At 51.8% G+C, this 23,785-nt stretch overlaps 8 protein-coding genes and 2 non-coding genes across 10 annotated transcripts; 4 read left to right on the top strand and 6 right to left on the bottom strand.

Annotated features, from left to right (window-relative positions):
- Positions 1-228: 228 nt before the first annotated feature.
- On the bottom strand, positions 229-1,178 carry N0V96_009234 (uncharacterized protein; the record flags this gene model as incomplete). The annotated part of the gene is made up of 2 exons (XM_053195864.1): positions 229-588; positions 654-1,178. 2 exons carry the CDS (start codon positions 1,176-1,178, stop codon positions 229-231), a joined length of 885 nt encoding a protein of 294 aa, XP_053046597.1.
- Positions 1,179-2,081: 903 nt separating this feature from the next.
- GCH1 (GTP cyclohydrolase 1) lies at positions 2,082-3,154 on the top strand (the record flags this gene model as incomplete). The annotated part of the gene is made up of 3 exons (XM_053195863.1): positions 2,082-2,418; positions 2,482-2,786; positions 2,849-3,154. The coding sequence occupies 3 exons, from the start codon at positions 2,082-2,084 to the stop codon at positions 3,152-3,154; spliced, it is 948 nt and encodes a 315-aa protein (XP_053046596.1).
- Positions 3,155-4,024: 870 nt separating this feature from the next.
- N0V96_009232 lies at positions 4,025-4,112 on the bottom strand. Its single transcript has one exon. It is a non-coding gene; the product is annotated as a tRNA-Tyr (tRNA).
- Positions 4,113-5,729: 1,617 nt separating this feature from the next.
- Positions 5,730-6,929, top strand: N0V96_009231 (uncharacterized protein; the record flags this gene model as incomplete). The annotated part of the gene is made up of 1 exon (XM_053195862.2): positions 5,730-6,929. One exon carries the CDS (start codon positions 5,730-5,732, stop codon positions 6,927-6,929), a length of 1,200 nt encoding a protein of 399 aa, XP_053046595.2.
- A 395-nt stretch (positions 6,930-7,324) lies between these two features.
- N0V96_009230 (uncharacterized protein) lies at positions 7,325-8,011 on the bottom strand (the record flags this gene model as incomplete). The annotated part of the gene is made up of 1 exon (XM_053195861.1): positions 7,325-8,011. One exon carries the CDS (start codon positions 8,009-8,011, stop codon positions 7,325-7,327), a length of 687 nt encoding a protein of 228 aa, XP_053046594.1.
- A 3,508-nt stretch (positions 8,012-11,519) lies between these two features.
- N0V96_009229 (uncharacterized protein) lies at positions 11,520-13,838 on the top strand (the record flags this gene model as incomplete). The annotated part of the gene is made up of 1 exon (XM_053195860.2): positions 11,520-13,838. One exon carries the CDS (start codon positions 11,520-11,522, stop codon positions 13,836-13,838), a length of 2,319 nt encoding a protein of 772 aa, XP_053046593.1.
- Positions 13,839-14,186: 348 nt separating this feature from the next.
- Positions 14,187-16,063, bottom strand: N0V96_009228 (uncharacterized protein; the record flags this gene model as incomplete). The annotated part of the gene is made up of 6 exons (XM_065758584.1): positions 14,187-14,585; positions 14,648-14,734; positions 14,791-14,934; positions 15,000-15,170; positions 15,224-15,791; positions 15,876-16,063. The coding sequence occupies 6 exons, from the start codon at positions 16,061-16,063 to the stop codon at positions 14,187-14,189; spliced, it is 1,557 nt and encodes a 518-aa protein (XP_065612649.1).
- A 3,593-nt stretch (positions 16,064-19,656) lies between these two features.
- On the top strand, positions 19,657-21,706 carry N0V96_009227 (uncharacterized protein; the record flags this gene model as incomplete). Its single annotated transcript, XM_065758583.1, has 8 exons — positions 19,657-19,812; positions 19,873-20,086; positions 20,142-20,296; positions 20,349-20,698; positions 20,758-21,188; positions 21,248-21,328; positions 21,400-21,477; positions 21,534-21,706. 8 exons carry the CDS (start codon positions 19,657-19,659, stop codon positions 21,704-21,706), a joined length of 1,638 nt encoding a protein of 545 aa, XP_065612648.1.
- Positions 21,707-22,142: 436 nt separating this feature from the next.
- On the bottom strand, positions 22,143-23,149 carry N0V96_009226 (uncharacterized protein; the record flags this gene model as incomplete). The annotated part of the gene is made up of 4 exons (XM_053195857.1): positions 22,143-22,703; positions 22,760-22,963; positions 23,023-23,040; positions 23,105-23,149. 4 exons carry the CDS (start codon positions 23,147-23,149, stop codon positions 22,143-22,145), a joined length of 828 nt encoding a protein of 275 aa, XP_053046590.1.
- A 257-nt stretch (positions 23,150-23,406) lies between these two features.
- N0V96_009225 lies at positions 23,407-23,494 on the bottom strand. Its single transcript has one exon. It is a non-coding gene; the product is annotated as a tRNA-Tyr (tRNA).
- Positions 23,495-23,785: the final 291 nt, after the last annotated feature.

The raw sequence follows: 23,785 nt of genomic DNA, 5'->3' as shown, positions 1-23,785 counted from the left end.
TACTTGATAATGTGATATTCTGTCAGTTCGCATCAGTCCAGGATGAATCACTTCCAATCATAGTTCTCAGATTGTAATACTGGTCATTAGGACAGCGCTGAGCCGTCGATGTTAAAGCTAACTATTTGTTAGACTGGGTATCATGTAAGCAAGCTCCCAAGCTTCTCCGTCGTCTCCCGCACACACTCCATCCGGTGATGGCAGAACAATCGATGCCATGCCACGGAATTACCGGAAAACTCGTCGTCCACCAGTTCGAACTGGGAATCTCTCTACGCCGCTGCTCTGCTGCTCGTGCCACAAGCCTTGAATTCCCACCCAGCCTCCATCTCCCGATAGCTTGTAACGTCGCCATGCTTCGCGGAGATGGTCTGGTCGCAAGGGGCCTCTCCTGTCTTCTGTCTGGGTCGCGTCGTCTTTGGGCGGTGGCGTGGGTACGTCTGCCTGCTTTTCGCCGGTACCTTTGATCCACTCCCCTTGCACATCTCGAGCTCTCTCGATGAGCTCGCCAATGAAAAGCTTCGATACTGACTTGACGGCGAGAGCAACGTTTGGTGGGACGGATTGCGAGACTGTCGCATTGACGACCTGAGCGATGATTGTGTCAGTATTATGGCACAGCACCAGCCAGAAACCAGATTAAGGAATTTTACCCTTTTGACTACGGACTCTGTGAGTTTGGCTGCGCGCCAAAGTTCGTAGCGGTCGTACTGTTCTGGGTCAAAGGACTCCACGAGCATGGCACGGAGTCTTATCTCCTCTTGCTTCTGCTCCTGTGTCCTGACTGTGGAGTCCACCAACGCCATACGCATATCGTTATCGTCGTCGTCATCATTGGCGCCTTCCTCTTGTGCATCGCCTCCAGCACCTGCGCCGCTGACAGTTGTGGGCGCGCGTCCGCCTACCAGAGAGGGCGTTTGTTCTCGAGTCTCAACGTTGGTCTGGTTCTTGGGCTTCCTGCCGCGCTTCTTCTTAGGAGGCGCACTGACTTGGCTGCCGCTGACGACACTAGCGTTGTCGGCCGAGGGTGAGCGTGGGAATGGTGAGCCGGCTTCGGGTGGGAAAGAAGTCTGGCGAAGGGGGTGGGCGGCGGCGGAGGTGACGGAGAGTGTCGAGGCCTTTCGGCGCTTGGCAGACCCTGGAGGGGCGCCATCTGATGCTCGTTTCTTGTTCGACATGGGGAGCTGCGCGGGTGACGGATACGGCGGTGAGTGTGCGGTCGGAGAGTATGAGTATGGAGGGGAAGCCATCGCAAAGGCTTCGAGGAGGATCGCAAGGAGTGATGAGCGCCGGCAAGCGCAGTTGCTACGTCGAAACGAGGGCAGAGGCCTTTACGAAGAGTCGAGAAGAGATGTATTCAAGGAAGGTGTCGGTCGGGCGTCGCTGTGTTTCGCTGGGTTTAATTTGGTTGAAGTCGTCAGGGTCGTGGAAATTCATGTCCAGCTTAAGCCTTGAGCGTGAAGGCGCGCCGCGGTCGATGGATCTGGAAAGAGTGGAGCATGGTCAGCCGGATGACTAAGGTCGAGTGTTTCCTGAGTTTCCCAAGCCAGCTGTCCTATGACCAATGCCAGTCCTTGGCAGTGTCTAGGCTCAGTTCACCTGGGCTGCACCGTGCATGGCAGGCTGGAAACAAACGGGCGGATGTTTGAGCGAAGTTCCATCGAGGTACGTACTGCCCGGAATGGACCCTTGCGTCAGACGGGAATCGGAGAAGTGGGTACCTGAGGTACCTGGTCAATTTTCGCAATACCAAGCTTACACTGCAGCAAGCGCTGAACGTGGCTGCCCGCTGCACCGGTGACTGGCAGAAATGCACTGCTGCAGCACGTTGCAATCCTGAATCCTGGGGGAGGTACCTCTGGAATCTAGCGCTAAACCACCCGATAAGATAACGCCGGCCGTAACCGAATTTTCTGCTCCGATTTCCCTCCAGAGTCTCGAATGAGCGCAGCGGGGGCGGCCTGTGTACGGACTTTTGTTCACTTGGAGCACCCAAATGTTCCCATTCTCCCACCTTCATAACCACAACCATCAACTTCCACAGCCAATTCCCTCTCCTCTCCTCGGATTCGGATATCACAATGACTCAATCAGAGGGCGTAGTCGTCAAAGAAAGGAAGAGAAGCCGAAGCAGGCACCAGAATGGCCACCACAGTGCTTCAAGCGACGGGAGTGAAGCCGAGACCGCGAGCCAGTCCAGCAAGCGAAGCAGCAGGAAGCGCAAGGGCGACGACGATGCCAAAGTCAACGGCAACCACTCCAAGAAGCAGCGCCGCCCAAGCCTGAGCCAGCCTGCGCGCGATCCCCGTGACACTACCACATCAAAGTCCAAGAAGAAGTCGTCCAAGCCCAAATCCGAGGGCGTCGTAACGAGGTCACCGAGCCCGGTGATTGACTTTGACGGCCTCAGTCGCCCGAGTAAGAGTCACGCCATTCCCGACCCCGCGCAACCCAATTGACTAATGCGCAATGTCCTTTCAGGTCTCGGAACCCGTGAACGTCTCGATGAGTCCCCCGAGCAGGCTGCCGTTCGTCTCGAGAAGATGAAGGGCGCCGTCCGCACCATCCTCGAATGCGTCGGCGAAGACCCCGACCGCCCCGGCATCCTCGACACCCCGAGACGCTACGCCGAGGCCATGCTCTTCCTGACCCGCGGCTACCAGCAGAATGTCAAGGACATTGTCAACAATGCCATCTTCCAGGAAGGCCACAACGAGATGGTCATTGTCAAGGACATTGAGATCTTTAGCATGTGCGAGCACCACCTCGTTCCGTTTACCGGCAAGGTTTGTAGACCCCGAGACACGTCCATTGGCAATTGCAACCCCCGGCTTACAAGTGTCCCCAGATGCACATTGCCTACATTCCCAAGAACCAGGTCATTGGTCTCTCAAAGCTTCCCCGTATCGCCGAAATGTTCAGCAGACGTTTCCAGATTCAGGAGCGCCTGACGAAGGAGGTCGCCTACGCCATCATGGAGATTTTGAAGCCCCAGGGCGTCGCTGTTGTGATGGAGTCCAGTCACCTGTGCATGGTCATGCGCGGCGTGCAGAAGACGACGGCCAGCACGATAACTAGCTGCGTGCTCGGTGCCTTTGAGAAGAAGGAGAAGACCCGGAACGAGTTCCTCAGTTTGGTGGGGTTGAAGACATAGACGGGCATGCTGCGCAGAAGCACCCTGAGACATTACTCGAAAGGAATATCTTCCGAGCGGTAATGGTCTCGTCTGATATATTGTTCTACATATTCTCGGCGTTTGGTTTACACGGGTATGCATCACGAATTGGAAAGACCATGTTTAACACTGGGTCAAGCATTGGCGATTACTGGGGAGGGTAGATTTCATGAGAAGGGAGCTCAACGCTCGTTCTGGACTAAAAGAATTTTTCGAGGCGCAAAATACAACACTTACATTGCTGGCTACGGGCTGGCTAGATTGCTCGTTTTCCAGCCAAGGATCAATCAAGCCTTCTTGCTTGCCACGCCTACCTACATCCATCCGGCCTCACGCCTACCGGCATATTAGTCCGTCATCGTGCTCTGGCGCCTAAGCGGTGAGACTTCTCCCTGCATTGATATGCGCTGCAAGGGAGCGCAAGCTATGGCCGCCATGCCGCCATGGAGGGGCAGTGAAACAAGGCCAATTGGCATTGGCTCGGAAGCGAGTCGCTTCAGAAAACAACGTCCTTGAGGGAAGGAAGCAAAAGCAAACACGAACCCCGCACATGCCACCACCCAGAAACTTCCTGTGAAGTCATCGTCAACACGACACAGCAAAAGCCAATAGATGAGAGACTCTCTCCCCTTCCAGAATCGAACTATAGACCTTTCGATGACAATGAAACCATTACAGTCGAACGTGCGTAGTGGTCTAGAGATGTGGCCTGCCTGGACAACCTCAACCCACCTTCCCTCCTTGCCAAAAGAGATAGGGGGAAAGAGGATCTTTCGCCCACACTTTCATCGCAACATCGTCACATTTCACAATCACAAAACAAGAAAAAACATACAAAAAACTGATGGTTCTTCCCTTCCAGAATCGAACTAGAGACCTTTCGATATTAATGATGCCATTACAGTCGAACGTGATAAACCAACTACACCAAGGGAAGGTGGGTCAAGGGCTGGGCCTTGCTCGGTGATACCGGACGAGGCCGTTGAGGGCTTCATAAGGGCTTGATGGCGGGGTCGATTCCACCAGTTCCACAACTATTAGCATCTCGCTGGCAAGTGGGTAATAGAATAAGAGGCCAGGCGATATATAAGTTAAATTTCGTTCTAACATCACTAGTATTATCAAAGCTACTATAACACACTTCTTCAAAAGTATTCTCTAGTGAATATATAGGAAATGAGAAATACGAAGAGCAATAATAATAATAATTAGAGTAATAATAGTTATAAGGGTAATAGAGATAATAAAAATAATAAGAGTGATAAAGGTAATAAAGGTAATAAAGGTAATAAAGGTAATAAAGGTAATAAAGGTAATAAAGGTAATGAGGATAGAATATATAATAACTATAGAGGCAAGGTATAAAACAGTAGACTACTTTATAATTTGAAGTCACTCAAGGCCAAACCTCACACGGATGAGGACACTATTACGGAGAAGCCCGAGAAACGAGATCTAGATTTCTACAAACTAACTAACATCAATCACGGAAATAGAGATTACACCGACAGTAGAGAGTAAGTAGGTCGGCAAAGAGAAAGAATGTTGGTCAACAAGTTGCTTCCACCCGGCTATAGCGCATGGCTCTCAACCCCATTAATTAGCAAGATATGGGCAATATACCTCTCAACCCGGAAAGCTCTTTGGCATTGGTTTGATGTTGTCTGGTGATATACTTATGAAGCAAGCTGCGCGTATCATAACAAGCGTACCTAATATAAACAAAGAGCTCTTCTCTTTCCCCGGGTTAAGTTCAAGATAGTGGTTCGAGGCAAAAGGTTGGTCAGAGTCTTTTGAGTCAGAGTGAGGTGAGAGTTGCTTGTCGAGTAAAGACTATAGTCCATAACTCCCTCCTTCCTCTTCTCTCAATCAAGGTGACTTATGGGGCAGTTCCTTCCTCAAGCACGGTAAACAAGTTCTCCGGCTTCTGCCTAGAGAAGGCCCGAAGATATCTATTTAATAGCCGACTCTTTCTTCTCTCTTTTCCTATCCATCTTTCTCTCTTCACAATCCACCCACAGGAGGAGTGTCAACGGATCCCTTCCAGCCTCACACATACACTTAATTCGTAGGAGAAGCACGCCAAGGTATGCTCTTCCTTTTTCCTTTTTCAACATATCATGCTGACAGTAGAAGTGAAGATATTTCTCACTTTCATACCCTCTCAAGTTCGCCAACTCCTCTCCGCACCTGAGAGGCTCAGCTCCTTCAGCTTTACCTACTTCTACACCAACAGACTCACTATCCCCTAAAATCATTCATCAGAAATACACGTAAGTACCATATCTGTAACGCGTGCTCGGTTACTGACGAACGCAAGACTCAAAAAGGACATCCTCGCTTCTTCGACGTCCTCAACATGACTGACGCCAACATAAGGGACCCGTCCCCTCAGGACAGCACACCACGCCTGCCTCTACAGGAAAGTGAGCCACGCGTCAGCATTGTGGAACCCTCCTCAAACCAGGTTCTCAATGGATCGCATATTGGCAGACAACGTCCATGGAGCAGAGGTATCCTTCCAGACGACATCCCAGAGTATCAACGGCAAGTAATGCTACGGCTTTCCAAGGCGCACGAAGCCGGTGTACAGTGGAGCGATATCCAATTCGATGCTGTATGGTGCCTTCCTTGGTGGGAGGGAATTGATGCAGTCGATCTGAAGCCGGGAGAAGGGCAACATTTGGAGAGGCTGGTAAGCAATAGCGAAGCCTCGAACGATTCTATCAAGGAAGCCGAAACAGTACCCGACCAGCACATCAAGGCACTGAAGGAGCTTTTCGAGCAGAAGCTGTCGGGCGACAACCGATACCACGAATCTCTCACCCAGCTGAAGGAAATGGCAGAAATGCTAGATGGATACCCTGTCGCCAAGCAAGACTTTGAAGATGCCATACAACCAGTTAGGGAGGCCATAGATGCCTGGCACGAGATCTTTGCGAAGATGGGAGCAAGAGAGGTGCCCATTGCAGAGGCAGATTTAGTCTCCGAATTTGCCAACGCCATCAGCCCCTTCCTTGGTCTACCGGCAGATTCCACGAAGTGGGTAGACTTTTTGAGAAAGTTGATCAGACTGAAGGAATGGGATCTCATTGACAAATTCACGAGTGTCCAGGTTTATGGGATTGGTTATATGGGGCAGCTGTCAAAGACTGATCTTGATGAGGCACTCCTCGTGGTCAAGAATGAAGCCCACTTCCGATACCTCATCTGGGCGGAAAAGCTCATCAAATCTTACGAGGCCGATGACTCTGACCTCATGGACACAGAGAACCGACGCAAGGTCGATCAAAAGCCCCCCAGCGCCAAACTTGAGAAGGATGAGGATATCGTCACCGAGGAGCCAGCTCCCGAGCAACCGATTGGAGACAAGTCCCACAGCGACGACCGTGAGGATGAGGATGCCACCGCCATAGATACAAGTCTCTGGGAACCCTTCGAGGATCCTGAAATTATCGTGGATCACTCATTGCTGCCCTACAGATGGATGAGCGATTCTGAGGCTCAGGAGTATCTTCGCATCGTGGCCGAGCAGTCAAAGGAGAGCGAGAGCGAACCCACCGCTTCACAGAGCAATCCACGGACCGACGAGGCCGATGACGAGATGATCATCGATGAAGAGACACTGAACAACATGTTTGCAGGTTGGATCGGGCACATGCCCATCCCCAGAGGTCTTGACGAGGTGGAAGATGAGGAGGTGGAAGATGAGGAGGAGGAAGGTGCTGAGGAGGCGAGATGGTTCACAGAGTGAGCGACAGCACCAATCAAACAAGGGTAGATAGTCTGCGGTCCTCATTTTGGGGACAAAAGTATTTAGTCATAGAGCAATGCCTCATACCTCAACGCGTACCTTGATTCTAGCCCAGATACACTGTCAAAGTGGTTTAGCCACCGCAGTCCGCATGACACTCTATAATGGTCAACCTGTGTGTAGAGTAGTTGGTGCGGTGAACGTGGATATACACCCAATGTGCAAAGAAGCAGGCTTCGCATTGTCTACCTGAGCCCGTATGATACAACTCTCGGCATGCCTATAAGAAAGGGAAAAAAGGCCATCATAGACAAAGTTTTGAAATCTCCCATGTATCCTCCGCTGATCTTCGGTCCAAACCCCAAACTCCTATCCCATCTCCACTCGAAACCCGGTTACAGCAACATGACAGCAAACGCCGCCGCGGCGATGGAACCGAGGCCGACGGAGAGTGTAGCGGCGCCAGCCTTGGCGGGGGAGGAAGTCTTGGGTGTGCCGTTGGAAGTTCCGTTGCCGCCGCCACCCATGCCGTTTGCGTTGGTGCAGTTTCCTGCGGCGAAAGACTGCTGGGTTGATGAGAGTGTTGTGGCAAAGCTGCCGGCAAGTTGGCTGGCGACGGACTGAACGCTCTGGGGCACCTTTGTGACGACAGTGTCGATGAGCTTCTTGGCGCCATCGCCAACGGAGCCTACTTGTGAGGAGATGATGCCGCAAAGGCTGGCCTTCTCGAATTCGGGCTTCTTCTTCTCGAGGTTCTTGGTGAGGGCGTTTCCATCGCTCTGGAGTCCAGAGACGAACTGCTGGAGCTGAAGGGCCTCATTGAGAGTGATCTCGCTCGTGCCCATGACCTGCTGGGTGCCCTGGTTGAGGGTGTTGGTGAAGGCGCCAGCGGCACCGGCGAGGCCGCTGAGGTCACCGTTGAAGCCCTCCACAGCCTTGTTGAGGTCCTTCAGTGAGTTACCGACTTGTTGGATGACGCCCTGGATGGTGGCCAGGTCACGCTCGGCGACGACCTTGGTGGGGGGCTCGGCGAAGACGCCCATGGCCAGAGTGAGGAGAGTGATCTCGGTGGTGAGCTTCATCTTGTCGGTCGAGGATACCGGGGTTGTGAATGTGATTTGAGGTGGTGATGATCTTCCGGAGATTCAGATATATAGCGTACGGTGGGTATATCGACGTGTTTGGCCAGCAAGCATGAAAGAATTCGACGGTAGGAGAGAGAAGAAGGATCTCGGAAGCTTATAGACTGGCACAGACTAGATCAGACCCTCACATACGGGAGGGGCAAAACAACCTTCGCACAGACGGTAACATTATATGAAATCTCAGCTCATCGACTTCCCAAAAGCGTAATCCGTCTCACAAGTTGCTCACGGTTCACCCCCGTACCTATTTACCCACCTTCATACGGTTTGGGGGAGTGGGAGGTAGAGGAGGGGGCGAGAGGCCCGAGGAAGAAGATTCGACTCGACGCTTCTTCTGGCCCTCCATCAGCCGGGGCATGCCTCTGGCCATTATTCGCATTGACTGCTGTCTTTGTACTTGACGTCAATGCATGGATCAGGATGAGTACCTGGCACGTCAGGCCTACTCAGATTCGAGGCGGGATGGGATATGAATGACTTTGTTCGGCCACTCGCATCGCGCGAATCGGCGTGACCCGCATCCCATTGCCGATGGATGAACCTTTGAGGTTGATCGTCAACATGGGGGATGGCATCCTTGTTTAAGGTCCGGCGCTTATTTCATACAAGCTCGACGGGTAGCCCGCAAATTTGACCCATACATGCGGGTTCGGGCAATATTGACAATATACCTGGCCTTCCATCAAGCCTCACTTTCTCTATGATGGAGGCTGTGCAATACCTTAAACCCTCAAGCTATCTATGCGTTGCTCGACTGATATTTGAGGCGCGGGGCATCGTCTTCTCTTCGACATTCTCACTAGCCAAGCCTCCTCGAATTGCCCCTCAACCAAACAACCAGCACCACCACCGGGCGGCGGTGCTATTTTAAAACAAAGATATAAAACGGATTCGTCCCCGAAGCTGGGGTGCTAAACACTCTCCAGCCCATGAGCCTCCCCCTCCCAGGCACAGCCTGACACGACGTCGCTCGCCGAAGTGAAACGTGAAACGTGCGGACGGATCCCTGCTCAACTCTCTTCCCGCGCTGGCGGATCTGGCGATCCCCCACAGCACCACTACCAAAGAAGACAGACCTCTCGCTTGTGAACTTCCGACTTGCTTCGCTGCGGATTCCTCTCCGGGCCTCTGATAGGAGAAAAGTCCTCGAGATGTTGACGGGGGTTTGTTGGGGTCACCCAGGCCAGCCGTCGCAGGATTTGTTAATGAGAGCGGGATACGCCGGCAGAGGTCAGACCGTTCGTCGGTGCGAGCTTATTTCTTTCTCGGTCGGCCGGCCATCTGCCTTATGTGTGAAGGGTCTCTTCAAGGGTCCTATCAACCCGTTTTCAGGCCTCTCCTCATTCTCGAAGCGATAATATACGTTGAATATCGCACGTTCTTTAAGCCTGATGGCAGATGACCGACCGGTTGATTGACATAAAGAACGGGCCGTCTTTGGCGTCTTCACGATTGCATAGCTTCATGTGCGGCACTGACGATAGCCTAGCGTGTGTAAGTCAGTGCCAGTCAAAGTCTGCCTTCCACACGGCCTTCCACACAAATTTGGGTTAGATGAAAAGCCTAACGTGAGGTGACGCCCGGAAATAAAACTCAGGTAGAGTGCAATCCGAGACCCGCGAATCAGGAGTGTCCCACGAGTCGATTCAGGAAACACACGATTCACTCCCGCGGCCCGGCGAACGAAGCCAAGATTCTTTTCGCACGACCTCGAGCAGTTTTCGCGAAGACTGGTAGTGGTGTGCAGTCTCGTATGAACTCGTCTTTTTACTCTCCCGCAGCCCAGTGGGTGTGGCCAGGCGGTGAACCACTTACACGACAGCTTCTACGGCCGTGGGGGTGGCTGGGGCAAGAAGATTGACTGGAACAAGAACCGTAATCGTAGCCGAACCGCGCCAATGTGTCTCGAGTCTCGGCAAGAGAACCTCCCCAGTAGTCTGCAGGAGAGGGAGGGAGACTCAATAATCTGAACCTTTGGTGCGAAGAATGAGGGGGAAAAGATCTTTGTACGAGTATCAGAGTCCAGGTGAAACGAGGCGCGGCTCAGGCCACATTTCCCACGGAGACACGAAGCGATCAGAGTGCCTGTGGTTGAGAAAACTTCCGACTTTCGGCCGACTCTGCCGCGCTAGAAACGCGAGAGGGGAAGGGATGAGTCGATGGACTGGATTCCGGATCTGCAGCACCGTACGCACGGCGCGTCAAAGTGTTCGTGCCAGCGGCCATCGCTTGTCACCATCGTGTCAGTCTACGAGATTCAAACCTGTCATGCCTTGTTCAGCTCCGCGCCCCCTTCGCATCGAGACGGCCAAAAAGGGAACCTGTTCCTGTTTGTTGTTGGTTTCTTGGGCATCCTGTGTCGTTTCTGGTATATCAAATCCCGTCTCGGTCTCGCCTCGATACTTTTCGCGGGCTTTATCCATGTTTGGTTCGCAAGTCAGTAGCGTAGCATCCTGTCTAAAAGATGTTACAGCGCTAGTCCTGGTACCGAGGTCTGAATGAACTGAAGCTCGTGGGTGGTTCTTCCAGTTTTCTAGAATGCTACTTCCGAGACGGAACCTCTTCGCCGCCGATTAGTTTTCGGCTTGAGCCCGGGTGTCCGGCCGTGGAGCCGGCTCCTGGAAGCCGAAGCGGGGATCTGCGACCGGAAAGCCCCCATTTAAGAAGCAGACAGCCAACCAAGAGGTACTTTTAATCCCACTAACCAGGGTCGAGTCTCCTCTCCAAATATATTTCTTCCCTGGGTTTGTTGATCACCAGACCCACAAAGTCATCTCGGCGTTCTCTGATCTGCCAGTTATGTACCCCGCACTGCAATCTCTAGAGTATCTTGACAATGATACGGGCTTATCGGTGAAATTGCTTCTTCGCCGGCATTCAAGAGCGAAGAAGGACACTCACCTCGGCCTTCTGCTACTGCCCCGGATCATCCGTTGAAGACCGGTGCAGGGCTAGGTATCTGAACAAACTTGAAAGAAGTTCATCAAGTGATCATATGCGATGTAACGTGATAAGATGCGAGATAGAGACGCAATAAAGAGTTCTCAAGTATGAGAGTGTGCCAGCGCCTATGGATGATTTCGCAGGAATCTTGTTGATTCATTCTCCCTCGTGAATTGTGTACGCGAATGAAGATGAGGGTAACTGCTGCTTTTCGGACTGCCTCATTGGCATTAACTGCCTCCGCGGTCCAGCCCTGGCTCGACAAGACACTTCCTTACGAGGAACGCCTCCTTTCTTTCATAACCCAGCTCAATGAAACCCAAAAGTATGCCATGGTTCAAGGCGATACCGAAGTCAGACTTCCAACTCCACATTGTCCGTGCACAATGAGAGAGCGTATGCTGATACTCCAGTCCCATAGCTAACAGATAATGGAACCGGCGTGAACGCCTGCATCGGACACATTCAAGGAAACTCATCTCTCGGTATTCCCGGTATCTGCATGGGCGATGGGCCTGCCGGAGTCGGCAACTCGCTCGATAATGTGACCGCTTTCCCAGCTCCGGTTGTCGCGGCAAGCTCCTGGGACCCGTCGATACAGTATGAGTTTGGCCAGGCACTCGCACAAGAGCACATGGGCAAAGGCCGCAATATTGTCCTTGCGCCTACCATCAACATCCTTCGCTCTCCGTTGTGGGCTCGCGCTGCCGAAACTCTGTCCGAAGACCCCTGGCTGACCGCACGTATGGCGGTCGCCGGTACGATGGGCATTCAAAGTCAAGGAGCTCTGGCGTGCCCGAAGCATTTCGCTGCGTATAACCAGGATACAAATCGTTTCGGCAACGGCCCGGAGTGGGTAACAGTCGATGCAGTGGTTGACAAGAGGACGATGCATGAGCTTTATCTACCGGCCTTCAAAGCCAGTGTACAAGAGGCAGATGCAGCGAGTGTTATGTGCTCCTACAATCGACTTAATGGCTTCTTCACCTGTGAAAACGACTGGCTCCTCGACCAGACTCTTCGTCAGGAGTGGGGGTTTGAAGGGTTTGTGGTCGCAGATTGGTATTTCTCTACAAGAAGCACTGTTGCTGCTGTCATGGCTGGGCTCGACATCTCAATGCCTGGCGGAGACTTGACGGATAGTTACGGCTTCCCTGCTTACTACGGCGAGCTACTGGTGGAAGCTATCAACAACGGATCGATACCGCATGCGCGACTTGACGATATGGTTCGAAGGGTCTGGCGGTACATGTTCAAGCTTGGACAGGTTGACTATCCGGTGACTGGTGACTCAACAGCCCATGTGCGTACCCAGGAGCATCTGGATCTCGCGCAGCGAATGGTTGAAGAGGGCGCCGTCCTGCTGAAGAATGACGAAAGTGCCCTGCCTCTCTCTCCTAGCAAGTATTCCAAGATTGCTGTCTTCGGAATTGGGGCGACTTCTGAGAACCAAGTCTCTGAAAACCACGGCGGCTTTGTTATTGACTCTACCATGGTCGTTCAAGCACCTTTCGATGCGATTAAGCGCCGAGGAGATGCAGAGAATATTACAGTCAAGTACTCCTTGGCGTACCCTGGTACTGGACAGTTTCCCACAATTCCGTCAAACATGTTCAGAGATGGAGGCGTCAACGTGACGTACTACAAGACAACCGATTTCACCGGACCTATAAATACCACCGAATTCGTGCCCAACATCACCATTGCTACATACCCGTCAGAACTTTGGCAAGCATTTCCGGACGTTTTCTCGGCTGTTTACGAAGCGGTCTTTCTTCCAAATACGACAGGAATGTACCATTTCTCCATGTATGGTCAGGGTACCGCGCTGCTGTACTTGGATGACAAGCTTATAGCCAACATGTCCTATGCTAATTTCGGAAACTGTATTCAAGGCGCAGCGTATCTCGAGGCGGGAACCCAGTGCAAGCTTGTGCTAAAATACGACATGGGATACTCCTTGTCTACTGGTGCATATGGAATCACTCTTGGAGTTGATATTGGCTCCCAGACCCGAGTCATAGAGGCCGATGAGCTGGCCGAGTGGGCGGATATCAGCATCATCTTCGCCTCAGATCGGATATCTGAAGGGGCTGATAGCGGCCTTGGACTCTCTCTACCTGGTGACCAGGACGCCATCATCAGTCGGCTCGCCAGTATCTCCAACAAAACCGTTGTGGTCTTGAACACAAACTCGGCAGTTCTGATGCCTTGGATCGAGCAAGTAGAAGGCGTCATGGAGATTTGGTATCCTGGCCAACAGGTCGGGCTTGCGTTAGAGCGTCTTCTATTCGGCGATGTAAGCCCGAGCGGGAAGTTACCCTTGACCTTCCCCAAGAGGCTCAACGATACCATACGCATCAGTACCGACATCGAAGTGCCCTACGAAGAAGGACTCTATGTGGGGTACAAGGCTTATGACCAGAGCGGCATCGAACCTTTGTTCCCGTTTGGACATGGCTTGACATATTCCAACTTCAGTCTATCCGGATTGGAGGTATCATCAAATGACAGCGCTGTAGTCGCCAGAACGACCTTGTTGAATCAAGGAGACAGCAAGGCCAAAGAGGTCGTTCAGCTTTATGTTGGATTTCCGGATGCTGCGAAAGAGCCACCAAAGTTGCTCAGGGCTTTTCAAAAAGTCGAGGTCCAAGCGATGGAGACCCAGGCTGTGGAGTTGTTAGTGAAGATTGAGGATCTCAAGGTATGGGATGCGTTGACTGAGGATTGGATATTTGTAGACGGTCAGTATGAAATACTCGCGGGATTCTCGGCGGGAAATATTCTGGAGAGACAGGTGGTGGAGTTGAGCCGAGGCTAGAAGAGCCTTTCCCCCGAGAGTTGATAGGGTTGATGATGACACTAGAATCAACAAGGCATGACTCGACATCTTAATCGAATACCATGAATTAGGACTTTGTTCTACAGAACGTGATCACTTCTATATCTCCTTCATTTGCCACGTTCATGATCTTACGGTGACACCTTTCTCGTGCCCCCCCCCCCCCCTTCCTCACCTATTGACGACTGAGGTACTTCCCGCCCAAACACCATCATCGTATGTAGGGCTACCGATCAGATAGATCGCATATAAATAGGGATAAATAAACAAGTGGTAGCTACAACGACTCTTCTCGTCCTTAGTAAGACCTGTATCAACAACTGAGTACTAGCGATACTCCCCTCCGCAGTCTCCCATCGCCTCAAACATCTCCAACCTCCTACTCCTCTTCAATACGTCTTCAATAAATTCTCGGTCTTCCTGGCTTAGAGACCATCCCAGACTCGCCAGATTCTCATCCGCGCGCTCGCTGATGCCCATCCGAGTGCCAACAATGACTGCACCAACATAGGGGAAGTCCAACACCCAGCGAGTGGCCACGTTGGAAACGCTGACGCCGTACCTTGATGCTACCGTCTTAAGCACCTTCAAGAGATCTTGAAATAGATCCCAGCCTCCCCAGCTTCGGATCATAGCGTAGTACTTGCGCTGGCTAGGCGTAATCGCCTCGTCGTAGAGATCCGGCTGCCCTTTTCCTAGCCACTTCTCAGCGAGGAACCCACCGCACTACATCAACAGCCATCAGCCTTCAAGCGACTTAGTAACACCAGTCCCTTCATTCAGCTTACCAGTGTTCCGTAAGTCAGGAGTTTGATATTATGTTCCTGGCAGACCTTGCCCATGCGGACCTCGGGTCTACTATCGATCAATGAGAACTAGAAGCCATCAATGTCAGCCCCTCGCCTTTTTCATCGGCGGGGGTCCAGCATACCTGCACTTGATTTGAGTGAATTTTGATGCCTCTATCAATGGCGACTTGCATATGCTCGGTGTCAAAGTTGCAAAGCCCCAGGGTCTTGACGCGCGGGTCTTCTTCGAGAAAGCGCAACGCCTTTACGTACTGAGGGTCTTCATACTGTCAAGAAACATCAGCTTGTGATGCCTGGGAAATCGGACAAGTCTGAACGGCTTAGTACTCACAAATTGCCAATGGAATTGGAGCAAGTCGAGCTTGTCTGTCTGCAATCTTCGGCACCTTTCAGCGACGTTGGCTTGCACGGCGGCACGCGTCACGGTCATTGGGTTGAAGACACAGTACTTGGTCGCTGCGAACGTCAAGTCGCTGAAGGGATACGACGAACGGAAACGACCCTGACTCGATTAGCAAGACTCTTTGAGGGGAAGAACACCATGATGAGACTTACAAAGATGATTTCTGCATCACCGTAATGGTCCGCCATATCGAAAGCTGTAAGGCCTGCTTCCATGTGCTTGGAGAACTGGGCAATGATCTTGGATGTAGGGGCCGAGCCCCAAGATGGACTAGACATTTGCCAAAGTCCGGTGAATAATCTAGGCAGTCTAAAGCTGTTCATCTCAAACAACTCCTTCGCATCTACAGAGCCTGGAAGGGATGCACCCAGACCCGATGAACCGATTGAAGGCATATCGAAGACTGGAAGTGGCACTCCAAGAAGCATTGAAGTCGCGAAAAGTGCTCTTGTGTAGGGATATTCCAATTCCTTCTCTTCTATGATGGCTCTGCACTCGATAAGGGCCTCGTGGAGATTGGTCACGGCGTCGCGCTCGTCGTCTTGGAGATTTTCGCGCGCAGCAGCGAGCAGCCTTTTCTCAACGGCGGTCATAATTTGAACAATATCGCCATCAACGGATGCAAGAACAGCAGTTGTTTCCTCTTTGGTAGTCTCTGGATCGACGAGAAGCTTGATGCCGCCCCTGACTACCCTGGTCATGAGCGAAATGCTCTCAAGACTGAGCCCGCATCCTAACATGCAACGAATTGTCGCCTGAGTCTTTCTCAAAGTTGCTTCCGAAGACAACTCTCCTTGAGCTGACGGTAAAGCTACATCTCTGACATAAGTTCGCGTTTCGGCCTCGAAAGTTGTGGTAATGTCCGGGTGCGTGGCCAACAGCGAGCGCATGATCACCCGTAGGTTCTCAGCGGGGAGGTTTGTGATGATGGTGTCCGTCATCATGTTGACGTGCGCCGTCTTGGCGCTTTGGCCCTCTGCATTCGCCGCCATTTCGTTTTTTTTTTTTTGTCTTTCAGAAAGTAAGAGACTATGATTCCTGAATGTCTTTTTGCAAGATCGAAGTCCTATCTTCAGCCTTCAGTTTTGACGGCTTGCATGTGTACAACAAAATGGACGATGCCGCTACAGGGCTACAAGCTGAACCCTGTTTTCGAGCTAGCACCCGCCGGCATTCATCTCAACTATCCGAAGCCATCGGCGACCAACGAGTCTGACGGTAGCTTGCCGGCTCATTACTCGGTTATCTTTACCCACGCCAGACCACAGGGAACGGTGGGGAGAAAAGTGGGTGAAGATAGGGAAAGAAATCCGAGGATTCATAGCACCCCCGAAGCCGGCGAATTCCCTCCCTTAACCTTATCATGTCCAACTGACGGCCATCCTTAGTGTGGATTGCAGGGCTGGTGGCCGGCAATCTACCAACAGTAAAGCAGCATGCACGATGGAGCATGCCCGAGCATCGCCATCCCTCAAGCCCGTGTAAGATTCAGCGGTCTGTGATGCCAGTAACGCCTTCCCCGACTGACAGACATGACTTCGACTAGTTCCAAAGCATGCCTTCAATGCAGGAGTGTCAAAATGAAATGCATCACTACGGGTGATGAGACGATTTGTGATCGGTGTACCCGGAAGTCATTAAAGTGCATCTTCCAAGATCACCGCCGGGGAAGAAAACCAGGGACTCGGTGCGTACCATCTGAAGCGACAGTGATATATAAGTTAACAATTGAAAGAATTACTTCCAAACGCAAAGCCCAAGCCCCAACGGCAACAGCCACTTCTTCCCAGCCAGTACAACAAAGACAGGTTGAAGAGAGAAGTGGACAGACGCAGGTAATTCAACGAAGTCCAGATTGGAGCAATGGAAGCCTGCAGCCTGCTGGGCTCTTCAATCGTGCAGCCACTCGCGGCAGTTTTTCACTTGGGAGCATACTGAATGCTTCAGAATCAACCACTTCAGAGCTACAACAAGAAGAGTCGTGGATCCCTGCAGATGATCCAGTTCAGCTTGGTCTCCTCAATTCGTCCATCGCTTCGTCCCTATTCGAAAAGTGAGTCCCTGAATGCCAACGCACCTATTCCATGCCTGTTCCTAGCTTCTCATTTCCACTCTCGCCACAGGAAGACGAAATAGTAATCCGAGAACAGTTTCATGGAATCTCTCAATCCATACATAAGTCAATTGGACCCGTACCTGCACACCTTCAGCCGGATCCGACGAGATTCTTCATTCCTTCTCACGGCAATCCTAGCCGCAGCCGCAAAAGCATTTAATCCTGCTTTATACAGGAAACTCCGCGACCATGCAGATGATATTCTTGCCTCCACTTTTAGGAAAGGGACCAAGTCAGTTGAGACTGCTCAAGCGGTGATGATTTTGACCTATTGGAAAGAGTCTGAAGACACGCGTGCCTGGATGCTCTTAGGATATGTGATTAGAATGGGCATGGAACTGGGCTGGCATCGGCTCGCTCCTTATTCTTCGCAATCGAGCGCGACCACGGATTTGGAGAGACGTCAAGCTAGGAATATCGAAAGAACTTGGCTGATTCTGTTTGTTTACGATCGAAGGTAAGATGGAGACCAAGACTAGGTGAAACTGGTGGCCCGAAGGCTAATAGGGCGTAGCATGAGCCTACAGACCGGAAAGCCATGGATGATCGAACGAAGCGAGTTCATCGAATCTATTGAGCCATGGTGTAAAGATGCAAGGGCCACTCCTGGCGACCGCCTGCTCGGTGCCCTGGTAACACTACGACTGTTGAGTTCGGAGGTCTTTCGGCTACTAGGACCAAGGTCAAGTCGAGTTCGCGCAAGGCAGTTACACAGCCTAGAATCTCTCCTTGCAATCATCAAGAGCAGAGTCGAGGAATGGGAGTCGAGGTGGCTCAGCGTAGCAGATACAGGTATGCCCCAAATCCGCCCCTTGGAAGTTAGCTGGCTAAAGCTTTCAAGTCTCAGACAGCTGCCATCCTTTTTTGATCCAGTTCTATGGCACACATCTCAGGTTGCAGCTGTTCTCTTTGCCATTACAGGACATCTTGGCACAGTCGGACCAGCACATGACGTACCATATGGAGGCTCTTTGGGTCAGCTACTCAAGTGCCCTGGAGATGCTGCATCTCATCTGCCGTCACTCCTCTTGGCTTTACTTTGCCCAGGACTCTGTTCATGTGATGACTGCCTATAGTGCAGCATTCTTGATCAAGGTAAGACCGTTTTGAAACTTTCTACTTGTCTTCTTTATTTGAAGCCTGACTGGTATCTAGCTCATGTTATCTACGTCGCACTCCATCGCAAGCCAAATTCAACCAGCCATTCAAAGTGCAATCTCGGGCGCAGCCTTGGTTTTCTCCCAGCAAGCTGCACCGCCGGGCTCGAGCTGCGCACTCCAATCAAGGTTTCTCGATAACATATCGGCTAGAATCTCCAAGCCCTCGGCCGAGGCGTCGACGGCAACGGCTCTTCCAGAGCCTCACGACCAGCTTCGGGCTGACGAGCGGGTCACGTCGCGCGAAATCGGATATACCGCGGCCCCAGGCCGAGCTTTTACCCAGGCGGAAGGCGCACTGAATTTGGACTTTGCAGACGATGAAACCTGGGTTGAACTTATGGCTGAAGCTGGGTTTAATGCTCAGGATGGTGTGTTTTTTGCTTAAACATGGCCAAGTCCACGGTGGGGTAGAGTACACGGGTCTCTGTAAGCCTTCTACTTAGGCGCATCGATGTTGTTCAAAGGAACGGCAGTGGTTTCTGAGTGACGGAACGTTCTGATGCCTTCTCGGACAATCTTCAGTTGGGAAGGACAGCAGGGATCCGGGCATGCGATCAACGCATCGGTCGTCATCCAGTCGTTCTTGGCAGTTACGCGTTGCTTTGCAGCGAGTAGGGGTAGCACCGATGCTGTTATTGAGAATCAGCAACTGTGACTTTGGAGTAGATACGAGTTGGTATTCAACGTACACAAGCTGTATATGCTAATGCCTTGGTCTGGTGGCAGATACAACATCTCGCCTTTCAGCGTGAAGTAATCCCCTTCTTTGGCGCCACACATGATCCTCTTGCCTGGAGGACAGACGACCTCAACCCGCAGGTCGAATAACTGGAAGGCGTCCTCGGGACTTGAAGACGAAGTGGATGTCATAATGCTTGACCTAGTTAGAGTCTTATCGTCGGATGCCCTTCGACCGGGCTGTCGAGGCATGGATCGCGTTCTCCAGGCTTTTTATCCAATCTTTGAAGCCGTTCTATCCCCGCACTCACAAGCACCGGAGCTTATCAACCGGCGTCTCAAGCCGAAGCTTGATCCCGGCACCGGCGAGTTAAAGTCGATCATTAACATCGACCCAGTGCCCGATTGGCTGCGGAGTTGCGCCTATCCTATGACCCTGAATGGCAGCTCCGGGGGGCGTTATCAGGACCGATTTTGGGTGCTTGCACTGGTGTTATTCATTAATGTTGATTAACCCACTCAGTGACTCGGATGAAGTCGCAACGAGATGCATCCGTAAGCTACAACGGATATATGTGGCCATTTTGTTTGAGCCCTAAAGACCCTCCTAATCGCGTTCAACTCCTTCATCATGGAGGGGAAGGAAAAGGACGAGACCACTATTGGTGCAACTCCCGAAGTGGACTCCGGCTCCGGCCAGAGCGCCTCGATTCCCGGAGATGGCGAGGGGATCAGGCGGGACTTGGAGTCCCGGCATATCAACATGATTGCAATCGCGGGAATGATCGTGAGTCTATCCAGCATGGCATATTCGTTGAAATGGTCTGTCGTCTAACACTGAACCAAGGGAACGGGGTTGTTTCTCAGTTCCGGTACAACCATTGCCACAGCAGGCCCCGCCGGGGCACTTCTGGCTTACATCGTTATGGGGCTCGTCACCGCCGGCGTCTCGTACACGACTGGGGAGATCACGTCCTTCATGCCGTCGACTGGTGGTTTTATTCGACATGCGACAAAGTTTGTTGAGCCAGCGCTCGGTGCAGCCACTGGTTGGAACTTCTGTAAGTTGAAGTGCATGGCTACTTTCTTAGTTGTAGAGTGTTGACTTGGGAATAGGGTACACCATGTCGATTTCCGTTCCTGCTGAGATCAGTGCCGCTGCAACTTTGATTCAGTTCTGGAACACATCCGTGAACCCCGGGGTTTGGATCACAATCTTTCTAGTCTTCATCATCACAGTCAACTTCTGCGGCGTCCGACTATACGGTGAAGTAAGATACCCCTCTTCACCGCAAGGAGCTCTTTGACTTACAAATTCGACAGACCGAAGTCGTGTTCGCTTCTCTGAAGATCATGACCATCATCGGCCTCATCATTGGCGGCCTGGTTATTGATCTTGGTGGAGGACCTAACGGCGATCGCATAGGCTTCCGATATTGGCAGGATCCTGGGGCTTTCAACAGCTACCTGGTCACAGGCTCATCTGGCAACTTTCTGGCTTTCTGGAAAGTCCTGCTCTCGGCAGCCTTTAGCTACGGCAACATTCAAGTTGTCGCGATTTCTGGTTCTGAGACTCGCCAGCCGAGGAGGATCATCCCGGCAGCCACGAGGAAGACTTTCTTCCGCGTGTTTTTCTTCTACGTTCTTAGCATTTTGATCGTGGGAATGATCGTGTAAGAAGCTCATATCTACGGAAGAACGCTACTTGAGGGTCTTTCTGATGAAAATCTAGGCCATCCAATGACCCATCACTCAGCATCTCGACCGGAACCGCCCAGCAGTCTCCCTTCGTCATCGCCTTCACCCGCTCCGGTGTCTCGGTGTTGCCGTCAATCATCAACGCTGTGGTCTGCACTTCAGCCATTAGCAGCGGTTCCGCCTGCGTCTTCATCGCGTCTCGAACCCTCTACGGCCTCAGTTGCGATGGCCACGCGCCCAGGATCCTTCAGCGCTGTAACAGGTTCGGGACACCTCACTACGCGGTGGGGCTGACCTGCGTCCTCATGCCGCTTGTCTATCTCAATGTGGCCAACAACACCTCTGTCGTCTTTGGCTGGTTTGTCAACATTACAACGGTTGCCGGTCTAATCGGTTGGATCGTGATTGAGATCACGTATCTCCGGTTCTTCGCTGGGCTCAAGGCACAAGGCTACTCTCGGAATGGTAAGAGACCCTTCGTGATGGCCGTCCACTATGCATGCCAAGCTTACACCTTTAAACAGAGCTTCCATACAAGGTTCCTGGTCAACCCTACATATCATGGGTAACCTTGGTGATGGTTGTCCTTGTTGTCTTCTTTTCAGGTAAGTCTCTACATCTATTCATGTTACTATTGCAGTACCTTGAGTCATTCCCAACTCACACCATCATCCAGGCTTCGACGTCTTCACAACCGGGAACTTTACCGCCTCGGGGTTCTTGACATGCTATCTCAATGTCTTCATCTTTGCAAGTGAGTTGCCTGTTCCTTTCATCAACATCGTGATCATAGTCTAATGCTCTGTCTAGTCCTGTACATCTTCTTTAAGTTCTACCTCAAGTCCCGAGTGATTCCAGCAAGTGAGATGGACTTTGAAACGGAATTTGCGTCAATCCGCCACGAGAAGGCACAAGAAGAGGTGTACGAGCCTGCAAAGTCGGGGTTCAAGCATTCGATTCGTAGGATAATCCACGCTGTGTAGGTATAGAACTCAAGACGGGAAAGCAAATAGGCATTGCTCAAGGTAGACACAATGATTAATGACGAGTGAACATACTACAGGAACCAGTAGTACTATCATGCTACACTGCAATGATATCAAAGCTCGTGCTGACCTATTTGGGACTTGTCTTAAGAACCCCAGTGATGTACCCCATTCTGGCTTCCGCTCAGCGGCCCAGAGTACCGTGTTCGGGAGAGGCCGGGCTAGGTCCCAACCAAGAATGACATCTCTTGCTAGACCAAATGAATACGGCCTCTTTCAAGAAGCTAGGATTTGGTGTGCCCCAAAGCCGGCGCTCCACCTGGACATTGATGGCATTGACATCTCTTATGCCTGTCGAGCTGGCGAGGAATTGCCTTTCTTTCGACTTTCCATGAAAGGCGTCGCGCTGGATGTCCCAGTCGGTCCTCCGGGCTTACAGCGATGCGACCGCCCTAGATCTGAGCCCAGAATCGTCGCCGGACGCAGTCCGGAAAACAGACGTCGAAGAAGGCAAATCATGCAAAGCAATGCCGCCAGCCACAACATCTGAGCCTGGCGTCTCCTCCTCACTCGACCTCCCAGCCTCTTCCCTCGCCCGCAACCTCTTCCTCGCCCAGGGCAACAAGTTAAAGTACCCGCCACACGCAAACACCCCGCACCAGAGCACAAACTCAGTCGCATAGATGACGACCCCCAGCACATCAAGCCGGCGCTGGAAAAAGAGGGACGCGAGAGAGAACACGTCCCCCGCGGCGTCGATGCCGACAAAGATGAAGGATATGCCGCGCACGGTGCGGTGGAGGTAGATGTCCCAGTAGTGCCGGAGTACCCCGGCGGCCAGCAGGGCAGCGGAAAGCGAGGCCATTAGGATCATGGGCCATTCTGTGCCGCGGGCCTTGACGATGCGAAGGCCGATGATGAGAGCGACTTGGATGCCGGCCATAGCGGCTGCGATGGGGGCTACAACGGCGAGAGAGCGGAGGATGGACCAGTTCTGGATGCGATGTCAGTTAGATAGGCGAGTTGCGGCAAGCATGAGGAAAATGGTACTCTTTGGTAGTAAAAGCACTGAATCCAAGTAGCGAGACTCAGAAACGTGAGGATCTGGGGCTGAATCTGTAGGGCAATGTTGAAGTCTTCGACGATGTTGTAGACACCTAGTGGAACGCCGGCCCATGCCCAAAGCATCATCATCGAGGGCTGCAGACCGGTGGCATTATGGCGCCTGTAGTTGATGACAATTTGTGGGATGAGCTAGGCAACGGTCAACCGTCAGAACTATTGACTCAGAATTGAGAGTGAACAAGACGCACCTGAATAGACCAGCAGACCTGTGAAGTGTGAGTTGAATTCCATCTCTACATGTCGTGATGATGGGATGAATTAGGTACTTACTGCCCCAAGTGTGCCGAGGGCATTGGCTGCGGCTGGTATGTCCATGATAATGTAAAGACACTCTCCACGTTTCTCCAAGTGCTACCGATGCTAGTCGCGATGACAATTAAAAGACAGAGTATATGTTAATCGCGACAGAATGAGCTCGTCATCAACATAAGAAGCCTACAGTACTTAGTTGTCATTTGAATGATAGTGGTGATGGTGCTGAGGCATCCATCCGTTATCGGCGATATACGGGAAATGAGTTTAACGGAACACATGGATAGCCCGTCGGCACGAAAAGCAAAAATAGAGTTTCTTCTCCCCTTCCAGAATCGAACTAGAGACCTTTCGATGACAATGTAACCATTACAGTCGAACGTGATGAACCAACTACACCAAGGGGAGGATCGGGAGCTAAGGCTTCGCTTGGTATATCCGAACTTCACTTTTGATTGACTAAGTATCTTAGATGATCCTATTGATTGTGTAACTCAAACGAAAATCCTCATCCGAACTTTTGAACTAGACAGGCTCAGTTGTTTCTATTGCTTAGATTGTTTACGCCATTAGTCCATTGTCTCTTTAAGCACCAGCCAAAGTCTCGATAATCCAGCTGCGACTTGTTATAAGGATGGAAAGCCAACTAAGAAATCTTTGATTAAACCCAAGTAATCGTTACCCAGTCTTGTACAGTAC

The sequence above is a fragment of the Colletotrichum fioriniae genome (assembly GCF_027942845.1).
Source record: "Colletotrichum fioriniae strain IMI 355084 chromosome Unknown scaffold_12, whole genome shotgun sequence".
NCBI classification, from domain to species: Eukaryota; Fungi; Ascomycota; class Sordariomycetes; order Glomerellales; family Glomerellaceae; genus Colletotrichum; species Colletotrichum fioriniae.
Note: the sequence above shows the minus strand (reverse complement) of the source record. Positions and strands in the feature narration are given on the sequence as shown.